Source organism: Scophthalmus maximus, chromosome 12 (assembly GCF_022379125.1).
Source record: "Scophthalmus maximus strain ysfricsl-2021 chromosome 12, ASM2237912v1, whole genome shotgun sequence".
Lineage (NCBI taxonomy): Eukaryota > Metazoa > Chordata > Actinopteri > Pleuronectiformes > Scophthalmidae > Scophthalmus > Scophthalmus maximus.
In genome coordinates, this window is record NC_061526.1 from 11,217,768 (window position 1) to 11,238,932 (window position 21,165).

The 21,165-nt window shown below is 44.0% G+C and overlaps 1 protein-coding gene across 1 annotated transcript in view; it reads right to left on the reverse strand.

Annotated features, from left to right (window-relative positions):
• camk1da (calcium/calmodulin-dependent protein kinase 1Da) overlaps window positions 1–21,165 on the reverse strand; it is a 55,946-nt gene that overhangs the window by 14,287 nt on the left and 20,494 nt on the right. Inside the window, exons 2-4 of the mRNA XM_035649968.2 lie at window positions 15,250–15,381; window positions 11,857–11,931; window positions 3,003–3,141 (exon numbers count right to left, since the gene is read on the reverse strand). Of these exons, the coding sequence (XP_035505861.2) occupies window positions 3,003–3,141; window positions 11,857–11,931; window positions 15,250–15,381 (346 nt within the window). The remainder of the gene's footprint in view (window positions 1–3,002; window positions 3,142–11,856; window positions 11,932–15,249; window positions 15,382–21,165) is intronic.

The window sequence follows — 21,165 nt, forward strand, 5'->3', positions numbered from 1 at the left end:
CTGAAGATCACAGACCGATGGTGCCATCAGGACCACATCATCTGCAAAAAGCAGTGATGAGATCCCCAGGCCACCGAGCTGCAACCCCACCCCACCACGACTACGCCTCGATATCCTGTCCATGACTATCACAAACAGGATTGGTGACAAAGCGCACCCCTGGCGGAGACCAACCCCCACCGGGAACGAATCCGACTTACTGCCGAGAACCCAGACACAGCTATTGCTTTGAGTATACAGGGATTGGATGGCCCCAAGAAGTGACCCCCTCACCCCATACTCCCTCAGCACCTCCCACAGTATCTCCCGGGGGACCCGGTCATACGCCTTCTCCAAATCCACAAAGCACATGTAGACTGGATGGGCATACTCCCAGGCCCCCTCCAGGATCCTTGCAAGGGTAAAGAGCTGGTCCGTTGTTCCACGTCCAGGACGGAATCCACATTGTTCCTCTTCAATCTGAGGTTCGACTATTGGCCGAACCCTCCTTTCCAGCACCTTGGAGTAGACTTTACCCGGGAGGCTGAGAAGTGTGATACCCCTGTAATTGGCACACACTCTCTGGTCCCCCTTTTTGAACAGGGGAACCACCACCCCGGTCTGCCACTCGTTTGGCACTGTACCCGACCTCCACGCAATGTTGCAGAGACGTGTCAACCAAGACAGCCCCTCCACACCCAAAGCTTTCAACATTTCTGGGCGGATCTCATCAACCCCCGGGGCTTTGCCACTGTGAAGTTGTTTGACTACCACAGTGACCTCCGCCAGGGAAATTGACGATGATCCTCCATCAGCCTCCAGCTCTGCCTCTACCATAGAGGGCGTGTTAGTCGGATTCAGGAGTTCCTCAAAATGCTCCTTCCACCGCCCGATTACCTTCTCAGTTGAGGTCAACAGTGTCCCATCCTTACTGTACACAGTGTGGATGTGTGGATGGTTCCCCGTTTCCCCCTCCTGAGATGTCGAATGGTTTTCCAGAAGCATCTTGGTGCCGACCTAAAGTCCTTCTCCATGACTTCTCCGAACTTCTCCCACATCCGCTGTTTTGCCTCTGACACGGCAGAGGCTGCAGCCCTTCGGGCCCGTCGGTACCTTGCAACTGCTTCCGGAGTCCTCTGGGATAACATATCCCTAAAGGAGTCCTTCTTCAGTTGGACAGCTTCCCTGACCACCGGTGTCCACCACGGAGTTCGAGGGTTACCGCCCCTTGAGGCACCTAAGACCTTGAAACCACAGCTCACCGCCGCAGCTTCAGCAATGGAAGCTTTGAACATTTCCCACTCGGGTTCAATGCCCCCAACCTCCACAGGAATGCCAGAAAAGCTCCGCCGGAGGTGTGAGTTGAAAATCTCCTGGTTGGGGGCCTCCTCCAGACGTTCCCAGTTCACCCGCACTACATGTTTGGGCTTACCAGGTCTATCCAGAGTCTTCCCCCACCCCCGGATCCAACTCACCACCAGATGATGATCAGTTGACAGCTCCGCCCCTCTCTTCACCCGAGTGTCCAAAACATGCGGCCTCAGATCAGATGAAACGATCACAAAATCAATCATCAACCTTTGGCCTAGGGTGCTCTGGTACCATGTACACTTATGAGCATCCTTATGTTCGAACATGGTGTTCATTATAGACAAACCATGGCTAGCACAGAAGTCTAATAACAAACAACCACTTGGGTTCCGATCAGGGAGGCCGTTCTTCCCAATCACGCCTCTCCAGGTGTCTCCATCATTGCCCACGTGGGCGTTGAAATCTCCCAGTAGAACAACGGAGTCCCCTACTGGGGAGTCCTGCAAAGGACTCCCCAGTAGGGTCCTGCAAAGGACTCCTGAATGGAGTCCTTTGCAGGACTCCATTCAGGGTCTCCAAAAAGGCCGAATACTCTGAACTCCTGTTTGGTGCATATGCACAAACAACAGTCAGAGTTTCCCCCCCCACCACCCGAAGGCGTAGGGAGGCGACCCTTTTGTCCACCGGGGTAAACTCCAACACAGCGGCGCTCAGCCGGGGGTTTGTGAGTATCCCCACACCCGCCCGTCGCCTCTCCCCCTGGGCAACTCCAGAGAAAAAGAGAGTCCAACCCCTATCCAGGAGTACAGTTCCAGAACCGAAACTGTGCGTAGAGGTAAGCCCCACCAGATCCAACTGGTAGCGCTCCACCTCCCGCACAAGCTCCGGCTCCTTCCCCCACAGAGATGTGACGTTCCACGTCCCCAGAGCCAGCTTCTGCAGCCCAGGTCCGGTTCGTCGAGGTCCCCGACCTCCACTGCCACCCGTGTGGCAGCGCACCCGACCCCAGCGGTTCTTCCTATGAGTGGTGGGCCCACAGGATGGAGAGGAGGTAGGTGCCACGTAGCTTTTTAGGGCTGTGCCCGGCCGGGCAACGTGACAAACCAGGCCACTAGGCGCTCGCCGACGAGCCCGCCGCCTGGGCCTAGCTCCAGACGGGGGCCCTGGGCTTCCTCTGGGCTGGGTCCCTTTTCCTCTTCCTCTGTTGTCCATGTTGTCTTTGTTGAACCATACTTAGTCTGGCCCCTCGCCTGAGACCACTCTGCCATGGGAAACCCTACCAGGAGCACTAGGCTTCAGACAACACAGCCCTCAGGTTCATAGGGACACACAAACCCCTCCACCACGGTAAGGTGATGGTTCCCGGAGAGGTTGCACCAGACTCATGTAAAAGAAAAATCTGAGGCAATTTTCAAAAAAAAGTGTCCAACACCCTCTTTGCTTCCTCATGTTACGCTCGGCCACTTTGTGGAGGTCGCTCTAACCAATCCACTCGCTTCCAACAGCCGGCACGTGCCACGCTGACCCACGATGCAAAATGCATGTGTTCACGCCGCTGCCTTTATTGCTGCAGTAAATCACTGGCTGCCATGTGAGAACGAGAACTTGTGTGTGCATTTGAGATGAGGGAGTGGAGAGAGAGTGTGTGTGTGTGTGCATGTGCATGTGGTGTCAAGCCTCAGAGAAGAGGGAATGTGTGTGTGTTACAGTACCTTGAGGTCTCGGTGTACGATGCCCATCTTGTGCAGGTAGTTGACAGCGTCCAGGACTTGTCGGATCAGCGTGCTGGCATCCTTCTCTGTGTAGAAACCTTTTTCCACGATTCGGTCAAACAGCTCGCCGCCGGACACCCTGTAGAAGAAGTGTGTCAGAGTATGTGTGTAAAGAAACATTAGCATTGCATGCACGCGCATACACACCTAACACACACACACACACACACACACACACACACACACACACACACACACACACACACACACACACACACTGCAGTAACAGGCGACAAGAAAGGGGAGGGTGGAGTGTGTGCTGGGCTGAGATTTCTAGAAATTTATGAGCTGCAGATCTTTTCCAGCCAAGAGTGTGTGAAAGCTGTGAGCCATGTGCTACAACACACACACACTGCAGAGGTTATTATACCCTGTAAAATCTTCATGTTATTTTTAAAAATCTGTTTTTTTTTTAAAAACAGATTATCCTTCTACTCCTGCAAAGTGATTCCTATACTTCCATCCATTACACTTTGATGGTGCTGAAACTTTCATAACATTTTTAAATTAATCTTTGATCAGTGTGAAATCTCTGTCTTTTGTATTATTCATTTTTTCATGTTCTTTTCCGGAGCAGCAGCAGCAGCTTAAAGGTTCAGCGAGGGGCAATGGTAAAAGGAAGTAACACATGTTTGATAAACTCAAAGTACATCAAAGTTCTTCTTTGCAGCTTGTGTGTGAGAAAAATGATGAACCACGCAGGCGAAAAAAAGGGAAACAAGTTCATGTTCCAACAACTACTTTTGAAAGTTACACCAAAATAGAACACTTCTCTTTGAAATAAAATCAGTTGCAAAATGAAAAGAAGGGAAAACTCAAATTTGACCCAAGAAAACGCTACAGTTAATTTGCAATTCCTCCCCTCTGGCAGATTATTTCAATAGCCACTTTTAGGTTTTATGACTCCAGACCACATGAATTAACTTGTTCAGGTATACAGTGCATACAGTATGTGCAGATGAGACGTGGCTCGCCACCTGCAGAACAGACACATAGCTCCCCCTGCTGGAGGACAACCTCCTCCTTCAGCAAACGACAGAATCTATCATTGCAGACGCACCATTTGCAGTTCAAACTGTTGCAGAAATATATGGTTAAACTGTAACAGCACAGTAGTGGAAATATACATGTTGTAATAATAGTCGTAAGAATACTCTAATCAACCTACCTATAAGTATTCTCTCTGTACTCTATGTTTGCTGCCTGTCTAACTGGAACACAGTGCACCAGCGGCCTCAAACGTGCACATGCAACACACTACTGGCTCACAAGAGCAAACAAGGGCAAAAATGCCCACGGCGACAGATCAGATTAGAGCCAGTGGAAGTTAAACTCTCATGAAGTTTCTGAAAAAAAGAGATCAGAATTAATTGCTAATCCTCTCTCTCTCTTCAAAGAGGTCAGCGACTCATTTGGTTTCAGAGGCAGTCATTTCTGGGAATGACAAGAAAGGGCTAAGCGTGCGCATGCACACACGCACACACACAGCGGAAGGGAGATCAGCCACCCGGCTGAATGGTTACGTAAGTGTTTGCGTAAGGAGACCATGGCAATCAGACAGGAGCACCCACACCCACACACACACACATATCCAAGGGCAGGATCTCACACATGCACACACACACAAGCACGCACGCACACGCACACACACACACACACACACACACACACACACACACACACACACTACAGGCAAACATAATGTACAGTGCACACAGAGGATGTAAATCAAGGCCAAAGGTCAAATTACCTCCATTTAATATAGAATAATCTCAAAACATCCAATAGTAAGGAGGTCAAAGGTCACAGCAACTTGATCATTTAAGATAATGTATACGTATATGTTTGATATCACTTACAATTTACTATCCAATGCACCATATTCGTCCTCTGTCACCGCGTTTGTGTGCATATTCTGAAATGTACGCAAGACATACTGCCGTCAAAAACTTAACAACAGAATGGAAAAACATCCTGCACACTACATACTTCTGATAATCGCTCATTACAATGAGTCGGATTTTGTACAAAAATAAATGTGCGACTCCACACTTGTCTGTGCTAACACAAAGAGGTGATGATGACTGGACAGAGATCTTAATTCACTGCTCAGTAAAGAGGGAAAATGTAGGGCGTAACCGCCTTGTCTCTTTAACAAAGCATGAAACTGGAAACACTCACACCCATAATCCATCCACACAGGTCATTCAAACCTCCACCGAGGACTGTGTGGTGGTGGTGGTGTTGCACGCGCTCTGCTTTCAGTGGGTGGGTTCCAAAATCCAACCTGTGCAGCTCGTTGGGCGAGGTTTTAATTGGACTCCTGAGAGCGCAGCACATTCCATTTATGCCGACCTGAATCGACGCCTCTGTCAGGCAAACAAACAAATACTGCATGTACTGTACCAGCAGCATCATTTTTACAGACTTAACCCCCCCCCCCCCCCCCACACACACACACACACACTAAATTAAGGTGGAAAAAGTACTGAAAAGACAAACAGCACAGCACACACACACACACACACACACACACACACACACACACACACACACACACACTATTATGTACACTATACAAACATTTTTATACTTGCATTGAAATGTGTACGTGGATATGAAAAACGTATATGTAGTTGTTGTCTCTGAAGATATTTTGCCGTGCATGTAGCTGCTGAAGCACCTGGCTGTCATTTCACTTCCCAGGTATTTCTTGTTTGTGCCTTGTTACCACTGATACACAAGCAGCCATCTTTGGATTGGCGTTTGGTTCCTTTTTAGCCTTGGGGAGGAAAATGGATGGAGAAGTCGTGGCAGAAGAGCAAGAACCGTTGTGTCTGATGAAATCACAGCCTGAACTTTATTAGATCCACAGTGGCTTCAATAGGGAATATTTTTTGGGAAACCAACAGAAAAAACAAAGTTTCTTAAGCAGCTTGGCTTGAAATATATAAAATATTTTATTGTAATACCCCCAAGATGCTTGAGTTTTTTAGTTCACACGGGGTGACAAAGTCTTACAAGAGAGCAGATATGCTATAGTTACTTCACTTTTGGGTGAAATGTGACAAGACACAAAAATGTTTGAAGAAAAAGACATGGCATTAGAAATGTTAAAAAAAACAAAAGTATAAACGAAATTGGAAACCCTGAACTGGGTTAGTTTGTCAAACGTAGAATGACATTGCATGATTAAAATAAACGACTGTTGTACAGTTTTTTTTTACCACGTATTGATAAATGAATTTCAGGTGTCTCAAGAGTAAATGTTCATCATGCCTCTTTCCTCCCCTTTCACTGTATCTCCATCCATCTCTCAGCCGACAGCTGATCTATTGAGAGGAGGGCATTCTTATCGCTCTCTAGAGGCGACGGTTGTGCATCATGGCTGACAGCAAGCCTTGATTATGTGTGTGTGTGTGTGTGTGTGTGTGTGGTTGAATATGTGAAGCATTCTGTTCACCATGGCAGAGATGAAGAGCCATCACAGTCTTAGGACCAGACTCACTAATCACATCACAGAGGCGGAGATTTGACGGGAGCCTTTGAGCTGCTGCTGGTGATTAGTCGCCGTCAAGGGCGGACACATGTTTGTTTTGTTCACATGACCATTTCAATCAGATTATGACAATACTATGGAAATTGTCATATAAACACGAATTATACTAATTGAAGTGCCGAGCTGTCTAAACATAGCCTGATTAACACAACCTTACAGCTATTAAGCAATCATTTAATACATAAAATAAAATATATATGATTTGGTCATGTGTTATTGCTTTGAAAATATGTTTGATATGTAATGAACGCATTTTCTTATTTTGCATAATTAATAAAAATGACCTGTAGTGTACCTTGAATGCTTCCAGACATTAAACAAATTATCGAACACTTGGAACCATGGAAACCCTTTTTTCTTAAACAAGGTTATGCACAGTAATCATGTAAAGTGTGCATGTAAACACACCACTTTTAAATACTTTGTTTGACAAATTAAAGGGTACATAACTTCAGCCATTGATTGAGATTACAAAATATGAAAACAAGAAAAAAGTTACAAATAAAACCAAATTATATAAAAAAACAAAAACCCTGACACCCCAGGCTGTGGGTCGCTAGGTGCCACAGAACGTCGAGGACAGCGACAGATGTCAATCACGCCCATATTTTAATAAGTGAAATTAAAACAGACGTATCTTCAGCTTTGATGATGTCTCCCCTTTTACTAATGCGCAATTCACAGCATAAACACCATCAATATGAAGCCCACTTTGCACTTGGTTGCATCGATTTTCATAGCAGCACGGACTGATTGCCTCCCTGCGGTCGAGGTTACGCAAGAAGAACCGTGATGGATCGTAATGAAGCGAACGCTGGCAGACAAGCATTGATCTACCACTCTGCAATAACACAGAAAATGTTCAAAAGTCCTTGACCCTGAATGAGATTTCTGACATCTCAATAAATGCACATAATTATAAATGAAATGACATATTCACTTATTCATCAGGGCAGTGAGTGAACCTTCGGAATCTGTGCTTGGGTAAAACAAGCTTCAAGTTAAAACAGATCAGGTGTTTGGTGATGCTTCTGCGTTAGAGGAAGAGCAATGAAGTAGCTAAGATCAACCATGAAAACATTTGATTCGATTTTGGATTAGCAACATCATGTAAAAAGTGGTTTCCTTCTTGATTAAATCTGCACAAACAATATATTTTTCAGCCTTTCAGCCAAGGAACACGCTGAATACACAATACCTGATATTTCATCACCTTATCAGGTTGTTATGGAGAACACGTTGACAAACAATCCAATATTTACACACCCACCATTCACTTGGAGTTACGTTTCTGGCTATCAAACCATCAGTGCTCACTTTAAGATGATCAAAAGCTCTCGAGAAGCAAGGTCAATTTCAAACTTACAAGCGTGATCTTTTATGTTAAAAAGAGTAATAAAAGTATTTTTAGAAGTATTTCAAAACTTCACAACAAATCTCTCATTTTCACCCCTGCTGCAATTCTCAAGGTTGTTTATAACCCGCATGTAACCTTTGACCCAGTAACTATGGTAACTAACCCAGATTCATTGAGCAGATGGTGCCAGGAAGAAAGAAAAAAAATGGAAGAAAAGGAAAAAGGGAAAATGCAAGTGAGCATGGAAAAAGGCAAGAGGTGATGGCGACTGAAACAAGGTGTGATGTGAGGGTCAGCAATGACGTGAGTGGAGGGAGGGTAACGTGAGAGAGGGGAGACAAAAGACGGAGAGATAGAGGGGAGGGGGAAGAGCAGAGGTGATGTCTTTAGCTCTCGATGCAATTTACTTGCAGGACAGTGCGTTACAAACATGGTCAGAGAGCCAAAGTAAAAGAACCACGTGAACAGCCAAGACCTCTTGGGACAATGATTTATCGACTGTATGCAATAAAGCACAGAAGAAATGTACATACCCAGCAGTATTAATAATAGAATCAACCCGGCTACCCAGAGACACACTGACTGCAGCAGTGAGAGCAAACAATACTTCAGTTAAGGTCCCACTCACGCAAGTGATCGAGATCCCGCTTCTTTGAGGAAATGCAACTGTCATTTTGATGGTAATCACTTTTACATGTCATTCTTTATCTGCAACCCTTTACCTGGAACTGTTGAGTAATGTGGCATTAATATTTATCTAATATAACATCTAATCATATCTATGGAGAGAATTTCAGGCTGCAATCCCCTCAGTTTAAAAGTAATCACACAGGGTAAAGGGAAATCTACCTGGACCATCGGGTGAGGTCGAATTGTCAGATTTGCTAAGGAAGTTTCCTAAATCCTGAAATGACCCGGTGGTATTTTGTCGGCAGCCATGATAAGAGCAGTTCGGATTCTCTAAATGTTTAGGAAATGTGCTTCCATAATACTTTCCTACCTCCTTTAACCTAGGGTACACTATTCATTGCGGCAGCGATATTTAATGTGACGTGCCATGCACAGACACCAACAATTCAATCCGAAAAAGAAGAAGAAGAGTATGAATATGACGAGAAAGGACGCAAGTCATCATGTAAGTTACCGTTTCATCTTATGCCATACGGTGTCATGTGGATAAATATGGGTGGACGGGAGCGTGAGCGTGAGCAAACATTCTCGATGTGAGAACCTTTTCCTTTCAGTTTTCGTAGCCTATATTTATGTGGTTTTTTTTTTTACAACCTTAGTAATGAATAAGTCATTTTCCCTGTGTTGTCCATGTTTTTAACCTGCATGAAAAAACCTGTTCAGGACGCACAGAGCGAAGTGGCCTATAAGATGCGAATTTTGTGGTCCATCTTCAGTAAAGTGTAGTTTCACCAGGGCAGACGCACGTCAAGACGCATAATGACGTAGTATAGTGTAAGTGGAGTCTGATTCTCCTAGCGCCGCTGTCGGCTTTTCCTAATTCCTATAAATCCTCTTTACACCTTTACTTGACCTCATGATGTTTTCCACTGGGGTCAAGGAATACTAGATAGGAAAAGACCACAGAAAGGACAATCCATATCCACTTATCAACTTATTTCACTGTAAATTAACTAGATGGGAGATCACTGTTTCCTTGAAATGCAAAAAAAAAAAGAAAAGAAAATATAGGAATAGTAAATGTGACAAACAGCCGGCCCAGGAAAAAGAAGTACTCTGTGATCTGGTTTGTTCATGGCAACAGGAAAGTCAATCAGAAGGTTGATACTGTGTGCAAACAGCTTAATCAGAGGCCGTGGAGTCTGGAGACTGGCCAACAGAGGGATTTCAGGCTCTGTAACACACCTCTCAGCAGCATGTTTGGAAAAAATTCATCTCTGTGAGAGGCTGAATAGGTTTCTTCATTTATTATTCAGTCAGCCTGAATAGAACTGCACTGAAGAGATTAATTACTCTGTTAGTTGTGACTAGGACACGATCATTTACGGCAGTTATAATCATTATGCCAGCTTTTTAGCTGGCCTAAAACAAAGTCATGTTTAAACTCAGTGTGTAACGTCAGGTGGCAAAATATCTTAATATCTCTCTAAAATCTAAAAAGACGAATCACCGAAAAGTTAACCAACTTTTTGCTCAATTCAAAACACTTGGTTTTGCTGCTACTTTTTATTTTTTATTTCTGCTATCCACTTTGCTGCTGTAACCCTTCAGCTTTATATATATAAACCAGACACTTTGCAGTCTTTTCCTGAGACTAATACCTTAACCTGGAAGGAAAATGTCATTACTTCATGCACCGCTTGGCCCGCTGCTGAACATAAATACCGTTAAATATCAGCGGTGTCAGCTCAAACTTCCATAATCAGGGAGGGCTGACTTAACTATGTCACAGTAACCTGTTTAGTAAATAAGCATCTTATCAGCCTTTTAATTTTACACAATAATGTTTACATATATACTAATAATAATAATTTGCTTTATATTAGTGACTGGTATCATGTAATAGTGATTCAGTCTACGGGTAGTTCATGAAAACTTCGATACCTAGTCTCATCGCGTGATCTTTGCTGTGAAGACTCTTCTGTATGAGTGTGTTAAGTTTGTTTTGAAAAAAAAAATACAATAAAAAAAAAACTAGAACATAGAAGAAATCTTGTGTGTTAGCTGCTTAATGCCCTTTAGAAGTAACGTAGTCTTTAAGTAATTCATTCCCTGTATCAAAAGTAAAAAAAAGTTTGGGTCGTAGTTTCCTGTATTTTGAGCAGAGTTTGGAAATCGAAGGACCAGAACACATGTGGCAGGCGAACAGATGATCTACTCACACAGACTTGTAAACATAGCCACTGTTATGTAATCCACATTCATGACTTCCACCTGATCTTGACTAGATGTTTCCAGCGCGAATGCCAAACTCCCACACCGACTTCTCCTCTTATGTAAGCAGCGGTAACCTTGCAGAGGAGGTTAGGCGGGCACCCATGGGTGAACCATGGTGCGATCCTGCATCACTCTACTGCTGACCATCAAAGCGGAGATGTTACTGATGTAGAAGAGGGCTTGTAGCTGCATTAGGACGGTATTGTGTGTGTGTGTGTGTGTGTGCGCGCGCGCATGCATTGATGGGTGGGCAGCAGAAAAGGATTAAAAGTGTGAGAAAGACAAAGATGAGGTGTTATGAATTTACAGCACATATATATAGTGTTTAAGACATTATATTTTAACGAATCCTCTATGCACTCGGACATCGATAACTCAGTAATTTATTCAATAATACATTTTCTTACATTGTCTCATTCTCAATTTTTAAAAACTAAATTTGACCTACATATTTTTTTTCTTTTCACAAGCAACCCCTCACCTCTGAATTCATCGCATTTACTCTTGTACTAAGTTGGCAGCTGGTCCCTCGTCATAATGTTTACCTCATGGGGGACCTCTGCAATCTTAAAACACTTAGCACACAAGAGAAAGCTGTTGCCAGGGCTCATGCCTGTTTCCTGGGTTGATGTTTATTTCCGTAATATAATATTAAATAAAATTTGAAATTTCGAGTAAAATCACGACTTTATGCTCATAATATTACGACTTTATTCTCGTAAAAATTACATGTTTATTCTCAAAGTCTCATTTTTATTTTGAATTCCTCAATGTGGCCCTTAAACTCCGCCGTACTCCTTGCGACAAAGTAAACTAAACTAAAAAACTGATGAAGATGAAATGTTTCGGGATGTCACGGGATCACCCAAAACACATGGACGATATTCTTATCAGTTAGACTGAACAACATAACCATCTCACAAAAAAAAAATCAAGTCGAAAAAAATTAAATAATAATAATTTCTACTCACAGCTGCATAATCAGGTAGAGGTGGTCGGGACTCTCGTAGATGTCCTCCAGTGCCACAATGTTCTCATGCTTGATCCTGCAAAGCACAAAAAAAAAAACTTTAGTTAAAGTTGTGGTTACAAAGCTGCAGCATGTTTTCTGTCAAACACACAATAAGCCATTAACATGACTCTTAATCCTAATGAGAGAAACTTTGCTTCTTCATTAGATTTCTTCCACGTAAAATGAACGAACAGATAATCCAGAATAATGCTCCGGCAGTGTTTTTGCCCAGTGTGACCTCATAATCCAGATTTCCGTATCCAGATTTAGACATTTTTAACCTTTACTTCTTTTATGATAATAGTTTATACTTAACACTTGTGTTCTGGAGCTTTCAACTGGTTTTCATGCTCTTCAATAGATGTCAACAAGCTTGCAATCTGCCTCTGTGAGGCGCTTCTGTCAGCTCTGCCATTCCGTGCTTTGGTTTTCCTTTGACTTTTGAAAAATAACCCAGATTTCGTCCAATTCAAGCTGTGGATGAAGATCATTCAATGTGATCAAAAGCTCCAGAACAGCTGATGAACGTACCTGTCGAGGTCTGTTCCGAGGTTCAGAAGCCTCACGTTTTATTTCTCGAAGCGTAACTGACAGAGTTGCATTAGCAGATTGAGGCTTGTTGACATCAGGTGAGAAGCAGCTGAAAGATTTCACATTCAAAAGTTATTTGGCTTATTATGGCTGCCAACGTAAATTTTTCAGGGATCCGAATCAAAAACTTGTTTCATTTTTTTCATCTTCCCCTCACCATTCTGCTGATTCGCCAGCTCTCACCAGATCTCTCCATGGTTACAGTGCCAGCGTACTGAAGGTGTTTCCACCTTCTGTGCGTGCGTGTGTGTATAGGTAGGTTTGTATTTGTTATCCTCTTATCTCGTACCTTGATTGATTTTGTGTGTGGGTTAAACATCTTTTACATTGCGAACAGAGGTTATTCCCCCTGGTCTATCTCTCACCACCACCACCACACACACACACACACACACACACACACACACACACACACAGCAGGTGCATAGGTGAGCATCTAACACTTATTATGGAGCGTATGAACTCTGCGACGGCAGGCAGGCAATAAACCGCTGAGCTGAGATGTGACTCAAACACACGCACGCACACACACACACGCAAGCGTGCAGGCTGAAAAGAGATAATGTGTGTGTGTGTGTGTGTGTTTGTGTATTTAAGCCCTGCCTGGGATAATGAAGGGTGTGATGGCAGAGGAGAGTCAGGGTACATTCAGAAAAAAAACCTCTCACACATTTCAGGCTTTGTGCTGCAGCTCGTTTTCATCATTCATGGATTTCTTCTGCGTGCGTGTCCCTTTGTCCCTGCTCCACACAGCTGGAGCCACTGGAAGATGTAGTTCATCTTTCATAATTTCAAATAACATCAGCTCTGACTCATGGGGGTAACTTGATAAATTGATAAAGTTAATGAACAGAAAATAACATTTGAGCCTATAGTGTGCACTACGCAAAAAGTTACAAACATGGCAACAACAATGATGCTCACACGCTCAATATTGAAGACATTTTCCGATGATGAATTCTGAGAAACGCTGCGCAATTGGTTTGGTGTAAGCAAATCATCAGGGATCAAACCAGTTCGAGGAACGGCGACATTTCCCTGTTTTGTGCAGTAAAATAATCCAGCAGGTTTCCCTCCAAAGCTGACCTGCTGACCTAGTGACCTGGTGTCTCATGCTGCATGAGCTCTGCCTAGCGATGCTCTCATTTGTTCACAATAATGACACTCAGTTGTCCGCACCAATGTCTGCTCTCTCTTGCAATATTGGAGACAATTCTCATTTTCTCTAATGCTACAAAGTACAGACAAATTAAAAAATGTATTGCTTTAATAGCATTATACATCTGCATTGTCTCAACAAAGAGACACCGGACAGTTTGACACATTTCTGTGTAATTGTGTGGTTACATGCTCGTGTGTTATGGTGAGCTCACACCGAACGCAAAGCGAACTTTCTCAAGACCTGAGAATATCAGCGAGGTTGGGAGGATCCCGCTCTGCATTGACTTTGTATGCAATCTGATTGCGCGACGACTTTGCCTGGCGTTTGGTGCGAACGCACGAGGGAGACGTGTTTTCTGAGGATCAGGTGCACTTTCTCCTTGCGTGTTAACGAGCTGTTGGCTCCCTCTAATTATTCCCATGGATCTGCGTTGAACACTGCACGATGTATCCAAACACGGTGGCTCGTTCCCATTCCAATTAAAATCTGCTTATCTGCAGCAGGACGCTCCTAAGGCTTCCAGCCATCGCAGGAGCACCGTTGGTCGACAGCTGGCACACATCTATGCCATCATTTAATGATACGGGGATATCTCATGCTGGCTATTAACCTTACAGTATACATGACTGATAAAAATATTTTTAAAAATACATTTTTAATGTGTTCTTCGCTTTAAAGGCTTGTGTATTTCAAAAGGGTTGAAGTAGCAAAGAGTAGATTTTCCTGCTGGATCCAAACAGTAATAGGCCACAGACTCTTTCATTATGGCCTTCATAACACCCCACCTGCTGTAGGTATCATATGTCAGCTCACACACTGGTGGCGCTTCAGAAAAGTAGCAATTACAACACCCCAGGTCCTGTAACCTCACTACTTTTCTCTTCACCGTGCATCCCAGGTTTGGTAATAGGCATGAAATGACGCTGTGCAACGTTGTGTTACCCTCGAGTGTTAAAAACAGTAAATGGAAAAGGAAAAAAAATTAAACAGGTGGCTAAGTAAGCAAAATAGCCACAGCAACATCTTTATATTACATTTCAAATGGTTGCCATAGCAATAGTGTAAGAGTAACCATGGAGAGAAATTTCCTGAGCATCAGCGGTTTGACCATCCAGAAACACATTGTCGTCAAAATGCCGTTGGGCAAAGAGTTAATGACACATTTCCTGTGCTCTAAATATGTTTCTAACCTTGTGATGTGTTTTTCCCTCACAGTGAGCCTTCTTTTAAAAACCAACTAAATCAGGCAACCTTCAAGACTTCTCCTCGCATCAGTTCGGCCATCAGAGGTCATTATCTTTCTCTCTCCCCGTGGTCCGGACCACGGAGAGGTCATTTTCTTCATGCCAACAAAGAACTTTGTTGTTGACACCGTGCAGCTGTTTTGTGCTCTGCGAAACCAAAGAGACACGAGTCTGAGTTGTGACGCATCTATGTATGTGTGGTAGGTGGGCTGTGGATCGTGACCTGGGAGGGGAAGAGGGGGGGTCGTCGTGATCGAGGAAGAGAGAGGAGATGCACAGTTGCCCTGGTAACAAGGAATTAGGAGGGTAATTTGCTTTTGAGTGTGTGTGTGTGTGTGTGTGTCACAGCACTCACTTCCTCAGCACGGCTATCTCATTCTCGATGCTGCTCTCCTTCCCCTTCAGGGCCTTTTTGGGGATGCACTTCACCGCAAACATCCGGCCAGTCAGCTTCTCCTGGGCCAGCACGACCTCCGAAAAGGCTCCTCTGTGAACACACAAAACCCAAAACATCACGTGAGTCAACCAGCGGCTCATTTATTAGATAACGTCAGCTTACTGGCCTCCAATTGGTTTTCACATTTCACAAGTTTTCCTGGATTCTATATGAGCTGTGGAGGGGGGGGGGGGGGGGGACGGACTCCACTGTTGACCCTGCAGTGACTTGGCAACAAGAAAGCCATCCTTGAACCCCCCTCCCCATATAAACCAGTAGGGTGAGCACACGTGTGTTTATTGAGAAGATATTCTAAGGAGCATTATATTGGAAGACAAAAACAAATTGCTGTCCCTTCTCATAAATATGTCTCATCAGCTGCAGCAGTCAGCAGCTCTACTCGACCACATATTTGATCTGTGTAATATCCCGTACATTACATTAAAGGTGAGATATTATGCAAAATCACTTTTTCAGTGTTTGTGCACATAAATGGGTGTATCTGTGGAGCCTGCCGGACAACAAACTGAGAAAAAAGACCACCCTGTGTTTTTTTTCCGAGCTGGCCTAACCCTTCAGCCTGTCTCTGAACAACTGATTCTGACTCTCCCACTGGGATGTCACAGATGGACTCTTTTGAGGTAACCCCGCCTGCAATCTGAGAATCTCCACTTCTCTGGTGAAGGGGGAGTGACATTTCATACACATTTTGAAATCGGTCAACCAATCACAACAGACTGGGCCAGCTGGACAATCAGAGCAGACTGGGGTTTATCAGGAGGAGGGGCTAAAACAAATCCAGGCGTTTTAGACAGAGGGTGAAAAGAGGAGCTGCAGGAATGGACAGTATGAGAACACTGATGCCTTTTCTGAACATTAGAGCTTAATGTTTTCACCAAGTGCTATGATTAGGGATGGATACCGAAACTGAATGGATATTACTACAAAAGAAGACAAAGACATAAATTATCAAATTGTAGTTCATCAGTTGAGGAAAGGCATCCGTCTCATGCTTGTATTATTTGGTTCTTTCCTGACACTGGTAAATTATACTGTATTCTACCACTAACAAATTGAACTGAAATTCTCTTTAGAGAATGTGGACTTAAATTTTCATCGGTGGTGCCAAACTAAACATAGCAAATGAAAGGAATAACAGTGTCAGAGTAACTCAAGATTGAACAATGCGTCAATTCAGTTATTGTACCATTTAGATCCCGTTTACAAAAGATGCAGCCTGTATCTGATGATCTTCATACACAGAAAATTGGTAATCGAATTCCTTCAGTAATGTGATTGGTTCAGCCAAGTGAAGAACATTAGCAATTTTGTATTTGTTCATCTAGAACAACTGCAAAGGTTGAAAACTTATTCAGAATTTTTGTTTTTTTGCGCATCACGAAACTTGATAACAATCGTTGCATCACTATTGGGACAATAATTGGAAATTTAAATGCATTTAAGTAACTCATTTCTGCTCTGTGGGTGTGCGTGTGTGTGTGTGTGCGTGCGTGCGTGCGTGTGTGGGCGTCATGATGGAGACAAAGCAGGGTGATGAATGAAGATGAACCTATTGCGAGTTAATCTGCCAGTGCTGAGCATTGACTCATGTGTTGATCTGCCGTCAGCTTCACTGATGTCACATTAGAGTAAACATCTCTCTGTCCTTATCTCCTCTCACCCCCCCTCTGAGGCTCCTCATTTTCTCTCTTTATCTCTTCCTGTCCAACAATCAGCCCGTCTGCGCCAGAAACTAATCCAAATTTATGACGCTCACAGACCCGCTGACTGAAAAATCTGTATTTATGTTAGGGTACTTCATGACCTCTCTTTTTGCTGTATTTCTTACATTTTAGTCCCATATGACCTTATGTGTATTGTCTTGAAATGCTCAGCCAGAGGTCTTTTGTTCTGTTCTGAAACTCTCTCCCCGTTCTGTGCATATTGCTGTATAGCAAAATTATACTTTAAGTGACCTGTTTCACCTGGGTCGGAACCAGACCAAATTTGGTGTCTGATTGTGGACGTTAGAGTTTAAAGGGGGGCAGAAACTGTGCATCCAACATTCTTCAGCTGTAGAATCAGGGGCAAAGTGGACTTGGGGTACAGGCATGGGGGTAGCATTGGGGGGGGGGGGGGGGGGGGGGGGGGGGGGGGGGGGGGGGAGTCTGGAATTAACCACAGAGGCTGCTTATGTATAGGGCTCAGAATTTGGTTCTACACCCCTGTATACAGTTTCCTGTAACTTTTCCTCTCTGTCCCAACACTTTTCCAACCTGTAATCCCCGGAGTTCCTTTTCCCAAGCTGTCTTGAACGCACCGCGAGTGGGCGGACGAGGTACACGCATTAATCACGCTGCCGCTTCATGGAAGCGCCAAGCGGGGATGTGAGCTGAGTGAAGTGGGCCGTTTGAAAGAGTAAAAGTAATATATATATATATTGCATCAATGTTCAGCGAGAACTTCCCACTCTTCCAATCCAACCGTGTAAATTGAGTTAGGAATAGGAATGATGCTTTATTGAACATTTCATATTTAATGTGTCACTTTTTGTTTTCATGGCACTAAATGATCGGGTTGCTCACCGTGTTGACCGAATGATATAAAAGACTGACAGAAAGAAAAAGCATCGATTGATATTCCAACAATGTTTTCAAATCCCTCCACCGACCTTGGTGATTAAACATTTTGTTCTGCCGAAAAACTCACATCAGTCGAGAGTCTTTTAAGAGGTTTTCGAGAACCCACGAATGAATTAATTTACATCTCTCAATCTCACACAGATCTAACTGCTTGGAAAATGAAATTGGGTGGCTGCTTTTTTAATACAGCCACCCAACCAAACCAACCACAACTGCATCACACCTTCCTCCTTCGTCTCCGTGCTGAGGTTTTCATTCATTCATCCAATTTCATTTCGGGGTGTTGTGAATGAGCATCAACAGTGTGCTGGCGTGCAGAAAAGCCCTCGAGCCCTTTTCGACCGCAGCACATTTGACAAGTCGCCGATCATACACAAGGCGGACTGGTCTTATGAACTCCAGCGTCACCATCACAGGGACACACACACACATATACAGAAACTGGTTGCTGCTTCCTCTCCAGCAGCACTTGCTCTTGTGGTGTTTTTCTCACCTCCAAGTGAGAGATCTCGTCTTCCTCTCACCTTCACTTCCTCCTCCTCTCCCTCCCTCTCTCTGCCATTCTCTCCTTTGTATCTCCCCTCGCGCCAAACATCTTTTACAGTGACAAGCGATCATATCCCCTGTCAGTCCGGAAACCAATCAGATCAATTCAGCCGCTTCACACACACACACACACACACACACACACACACACACACACACACACACACACACACACACACACACACACTCTGTTTGCACTGATAATGGCTGTTGCCGGTTTAAATGACGTCAAAGCCAGACATTACCATGGGCCGTGCTGTTTGTATTGTTGCTTCACACACACACACACACACACACACGCACACACACACACACACACTTGGAGCTTTTCATTCATTACCCTGAAGAGAGAGAGAGCGAGAGACTGGTACATTCATGAATGAGCAAAAAACAACAACTCAGGGATACAGTACATATGCACAAAGCTCTCAATTATTCTCATACACACTCAAGGTGTGTATGTGTGTCGTCTAACCAACCACGGTGCTTCGTACTGGGATTTGCTTGAGTGGTAATTCATTATGAATTGCAGGAACTGTAAAAACTACTACAGTCGAAATGTTGTAACAATTTATCAAATGACTTAGTGACTAGTGACGAACCCACGGAGAATTATCCCTTTACTGCACTTAAGCATCTTTCAGCTCGTTATTTTATGTTTGTGTCCTGCAACTGAGCGGCATGATTCTCAATGCAATATTTTTTGGAATAGCAACAGCTGTTTGACTTTTTCTCTTTTTACAAAGCTGTAAAAACCCCACTGTACACCACCTACACAGCACCAAATGGCAAACAGAGTTACAGTAGCAACTGAACAGCCATATATTTTCTTCAGAAATTGGTGGAGACCAAAACAGAGCCAAAGAAGCCAGAAACGCGTCTCCAAATTGGGTGCAAAATTCGCTCTGATTTCCCGTACTTTACAAGCTGAGAATAATATGTCAAAATTTTGGTAACAGCTCATTAATGCAAATATTTTGCACAGCTTTCAATTTATCCTGGCATATACTTCAAAATACAGATGTATAACATAATGACAGTATGGATCAGTAATGGCAAAGCAACCAAGAGCGACAAAAGTTGATCAATGCGTCGGCAAGGAGACTTCATGATGTCTGAATGGTGGGAAGAAGAAAAATGGAGCTGAGCTGCACTGAAATGATGAAAAAGGTCAGAAGAGAGAGGGAGGAGAGAGGAAGAGTGTGCGTGTGTGTGTGTATGTGTGTGTGTGTGTGTGTGTGTGTGTGTGTGTGAGCTACAAATGTGACTTGAGGCAGAATCAACTTAATAAATAAGCGAAGTACACAAAAATATACGAGCACACACACATGCACACCACCACTCTCACGACAGCAGGAACACAGAAAGGACCTTAGCGGTCATTTGATTGGAGGAAGGAAGTGTGCATAACATCTGGCAGCTGTGTGTGTGTGTGTGTGTGTGTGTGTGTGAGTAGGGTTGACTCGTTGGCAGTTACCTGCAGCAACAACGATTGCAAATTTTCCAGCATGAAGCTGTATAACAGTGTCAGTTGAGCTCCACTGCTTCTGTCAGTGCACCGAGCGTGCAAGGGTGTGCGCATGTGAGTAACACACACACACACACACACGCAGGCACGCACAGTCTAAGTCGGAGATAGAAAGGGAGAGACTAGAATAGGCTGACAAGGTGATGGTGACACATTTTACTTGGAGACTGACAGCTGCCACCTTCTCAATGTCAAGCTGAAAATACTTTGGTGACAGAAGGTTGTTCAGTCATCAGATTCCTCTGTTTTACTAAACTCCACCTTGAACCGAGGTGAAACCGTCACAAACACGGATCTTATACATGGCAGTGGGAAACAGTCACACAGAGGAGGCCTAACTGGCAGCCACGACCAGCAACTCCCGTTTGTAGCTACTATTTTTGTACAGTGTATTTACTATTCAGTACCATTTACTATTGTTTCATTGTGTATACATAGTGTTAGATGCTCATAATCTACAAATGATACAAATACTTCTGTTTGCTGCAGCATGCTAGCCAGGCGTAGCCATACTAAAACTCAAATGCGTTTTAGTCTGGGACCTCTCGGTTCATTTTTTGATTTCCAAGAGGCGTTACCAATGGACACAGACGAATCATGTGACGTCTGTTGAGCGACGTGAAAATGTCACAGACTAGAGAAGAGAGGAGATGCCTGTGATGATGATTCCACAGTGTCCGTTTTTGTGGGAGAAATGTGAAGATATCGGGTACTTGTAGTCAAATGCTCATTCATCAGCGTCAGCCATTTTGGTTGTTTACAAAAGTCGCTTCCTTCTGCGTCGTGGTATTAAACCCCGCCCATTATCAGATCATCGGTTGTGATTGGACCGGCAAGTTTTCTGCCGGAGGCAAATCACTTCCCGATGGAGGGGATCCAGACCGAATTCTGGCAGAGCGGATTTAAATGAGCTCCCAGAATTCGTCTGGGTCCCAGGCCTAGCAGCATGCTGCAACGCTTCAACTTCCCCGCACAGTTTATCTCATATAAGTCACCGTAGTGAAGAGGAATAAATAAAGTGGTAGTAGTAATTGGTCCTTTTATGGATGCATTCAGCCACAATGTCAAGTGACAGCAACGTGTAGCATTGGCCAAAGTTGATTAGCCAAAGTTGATTGG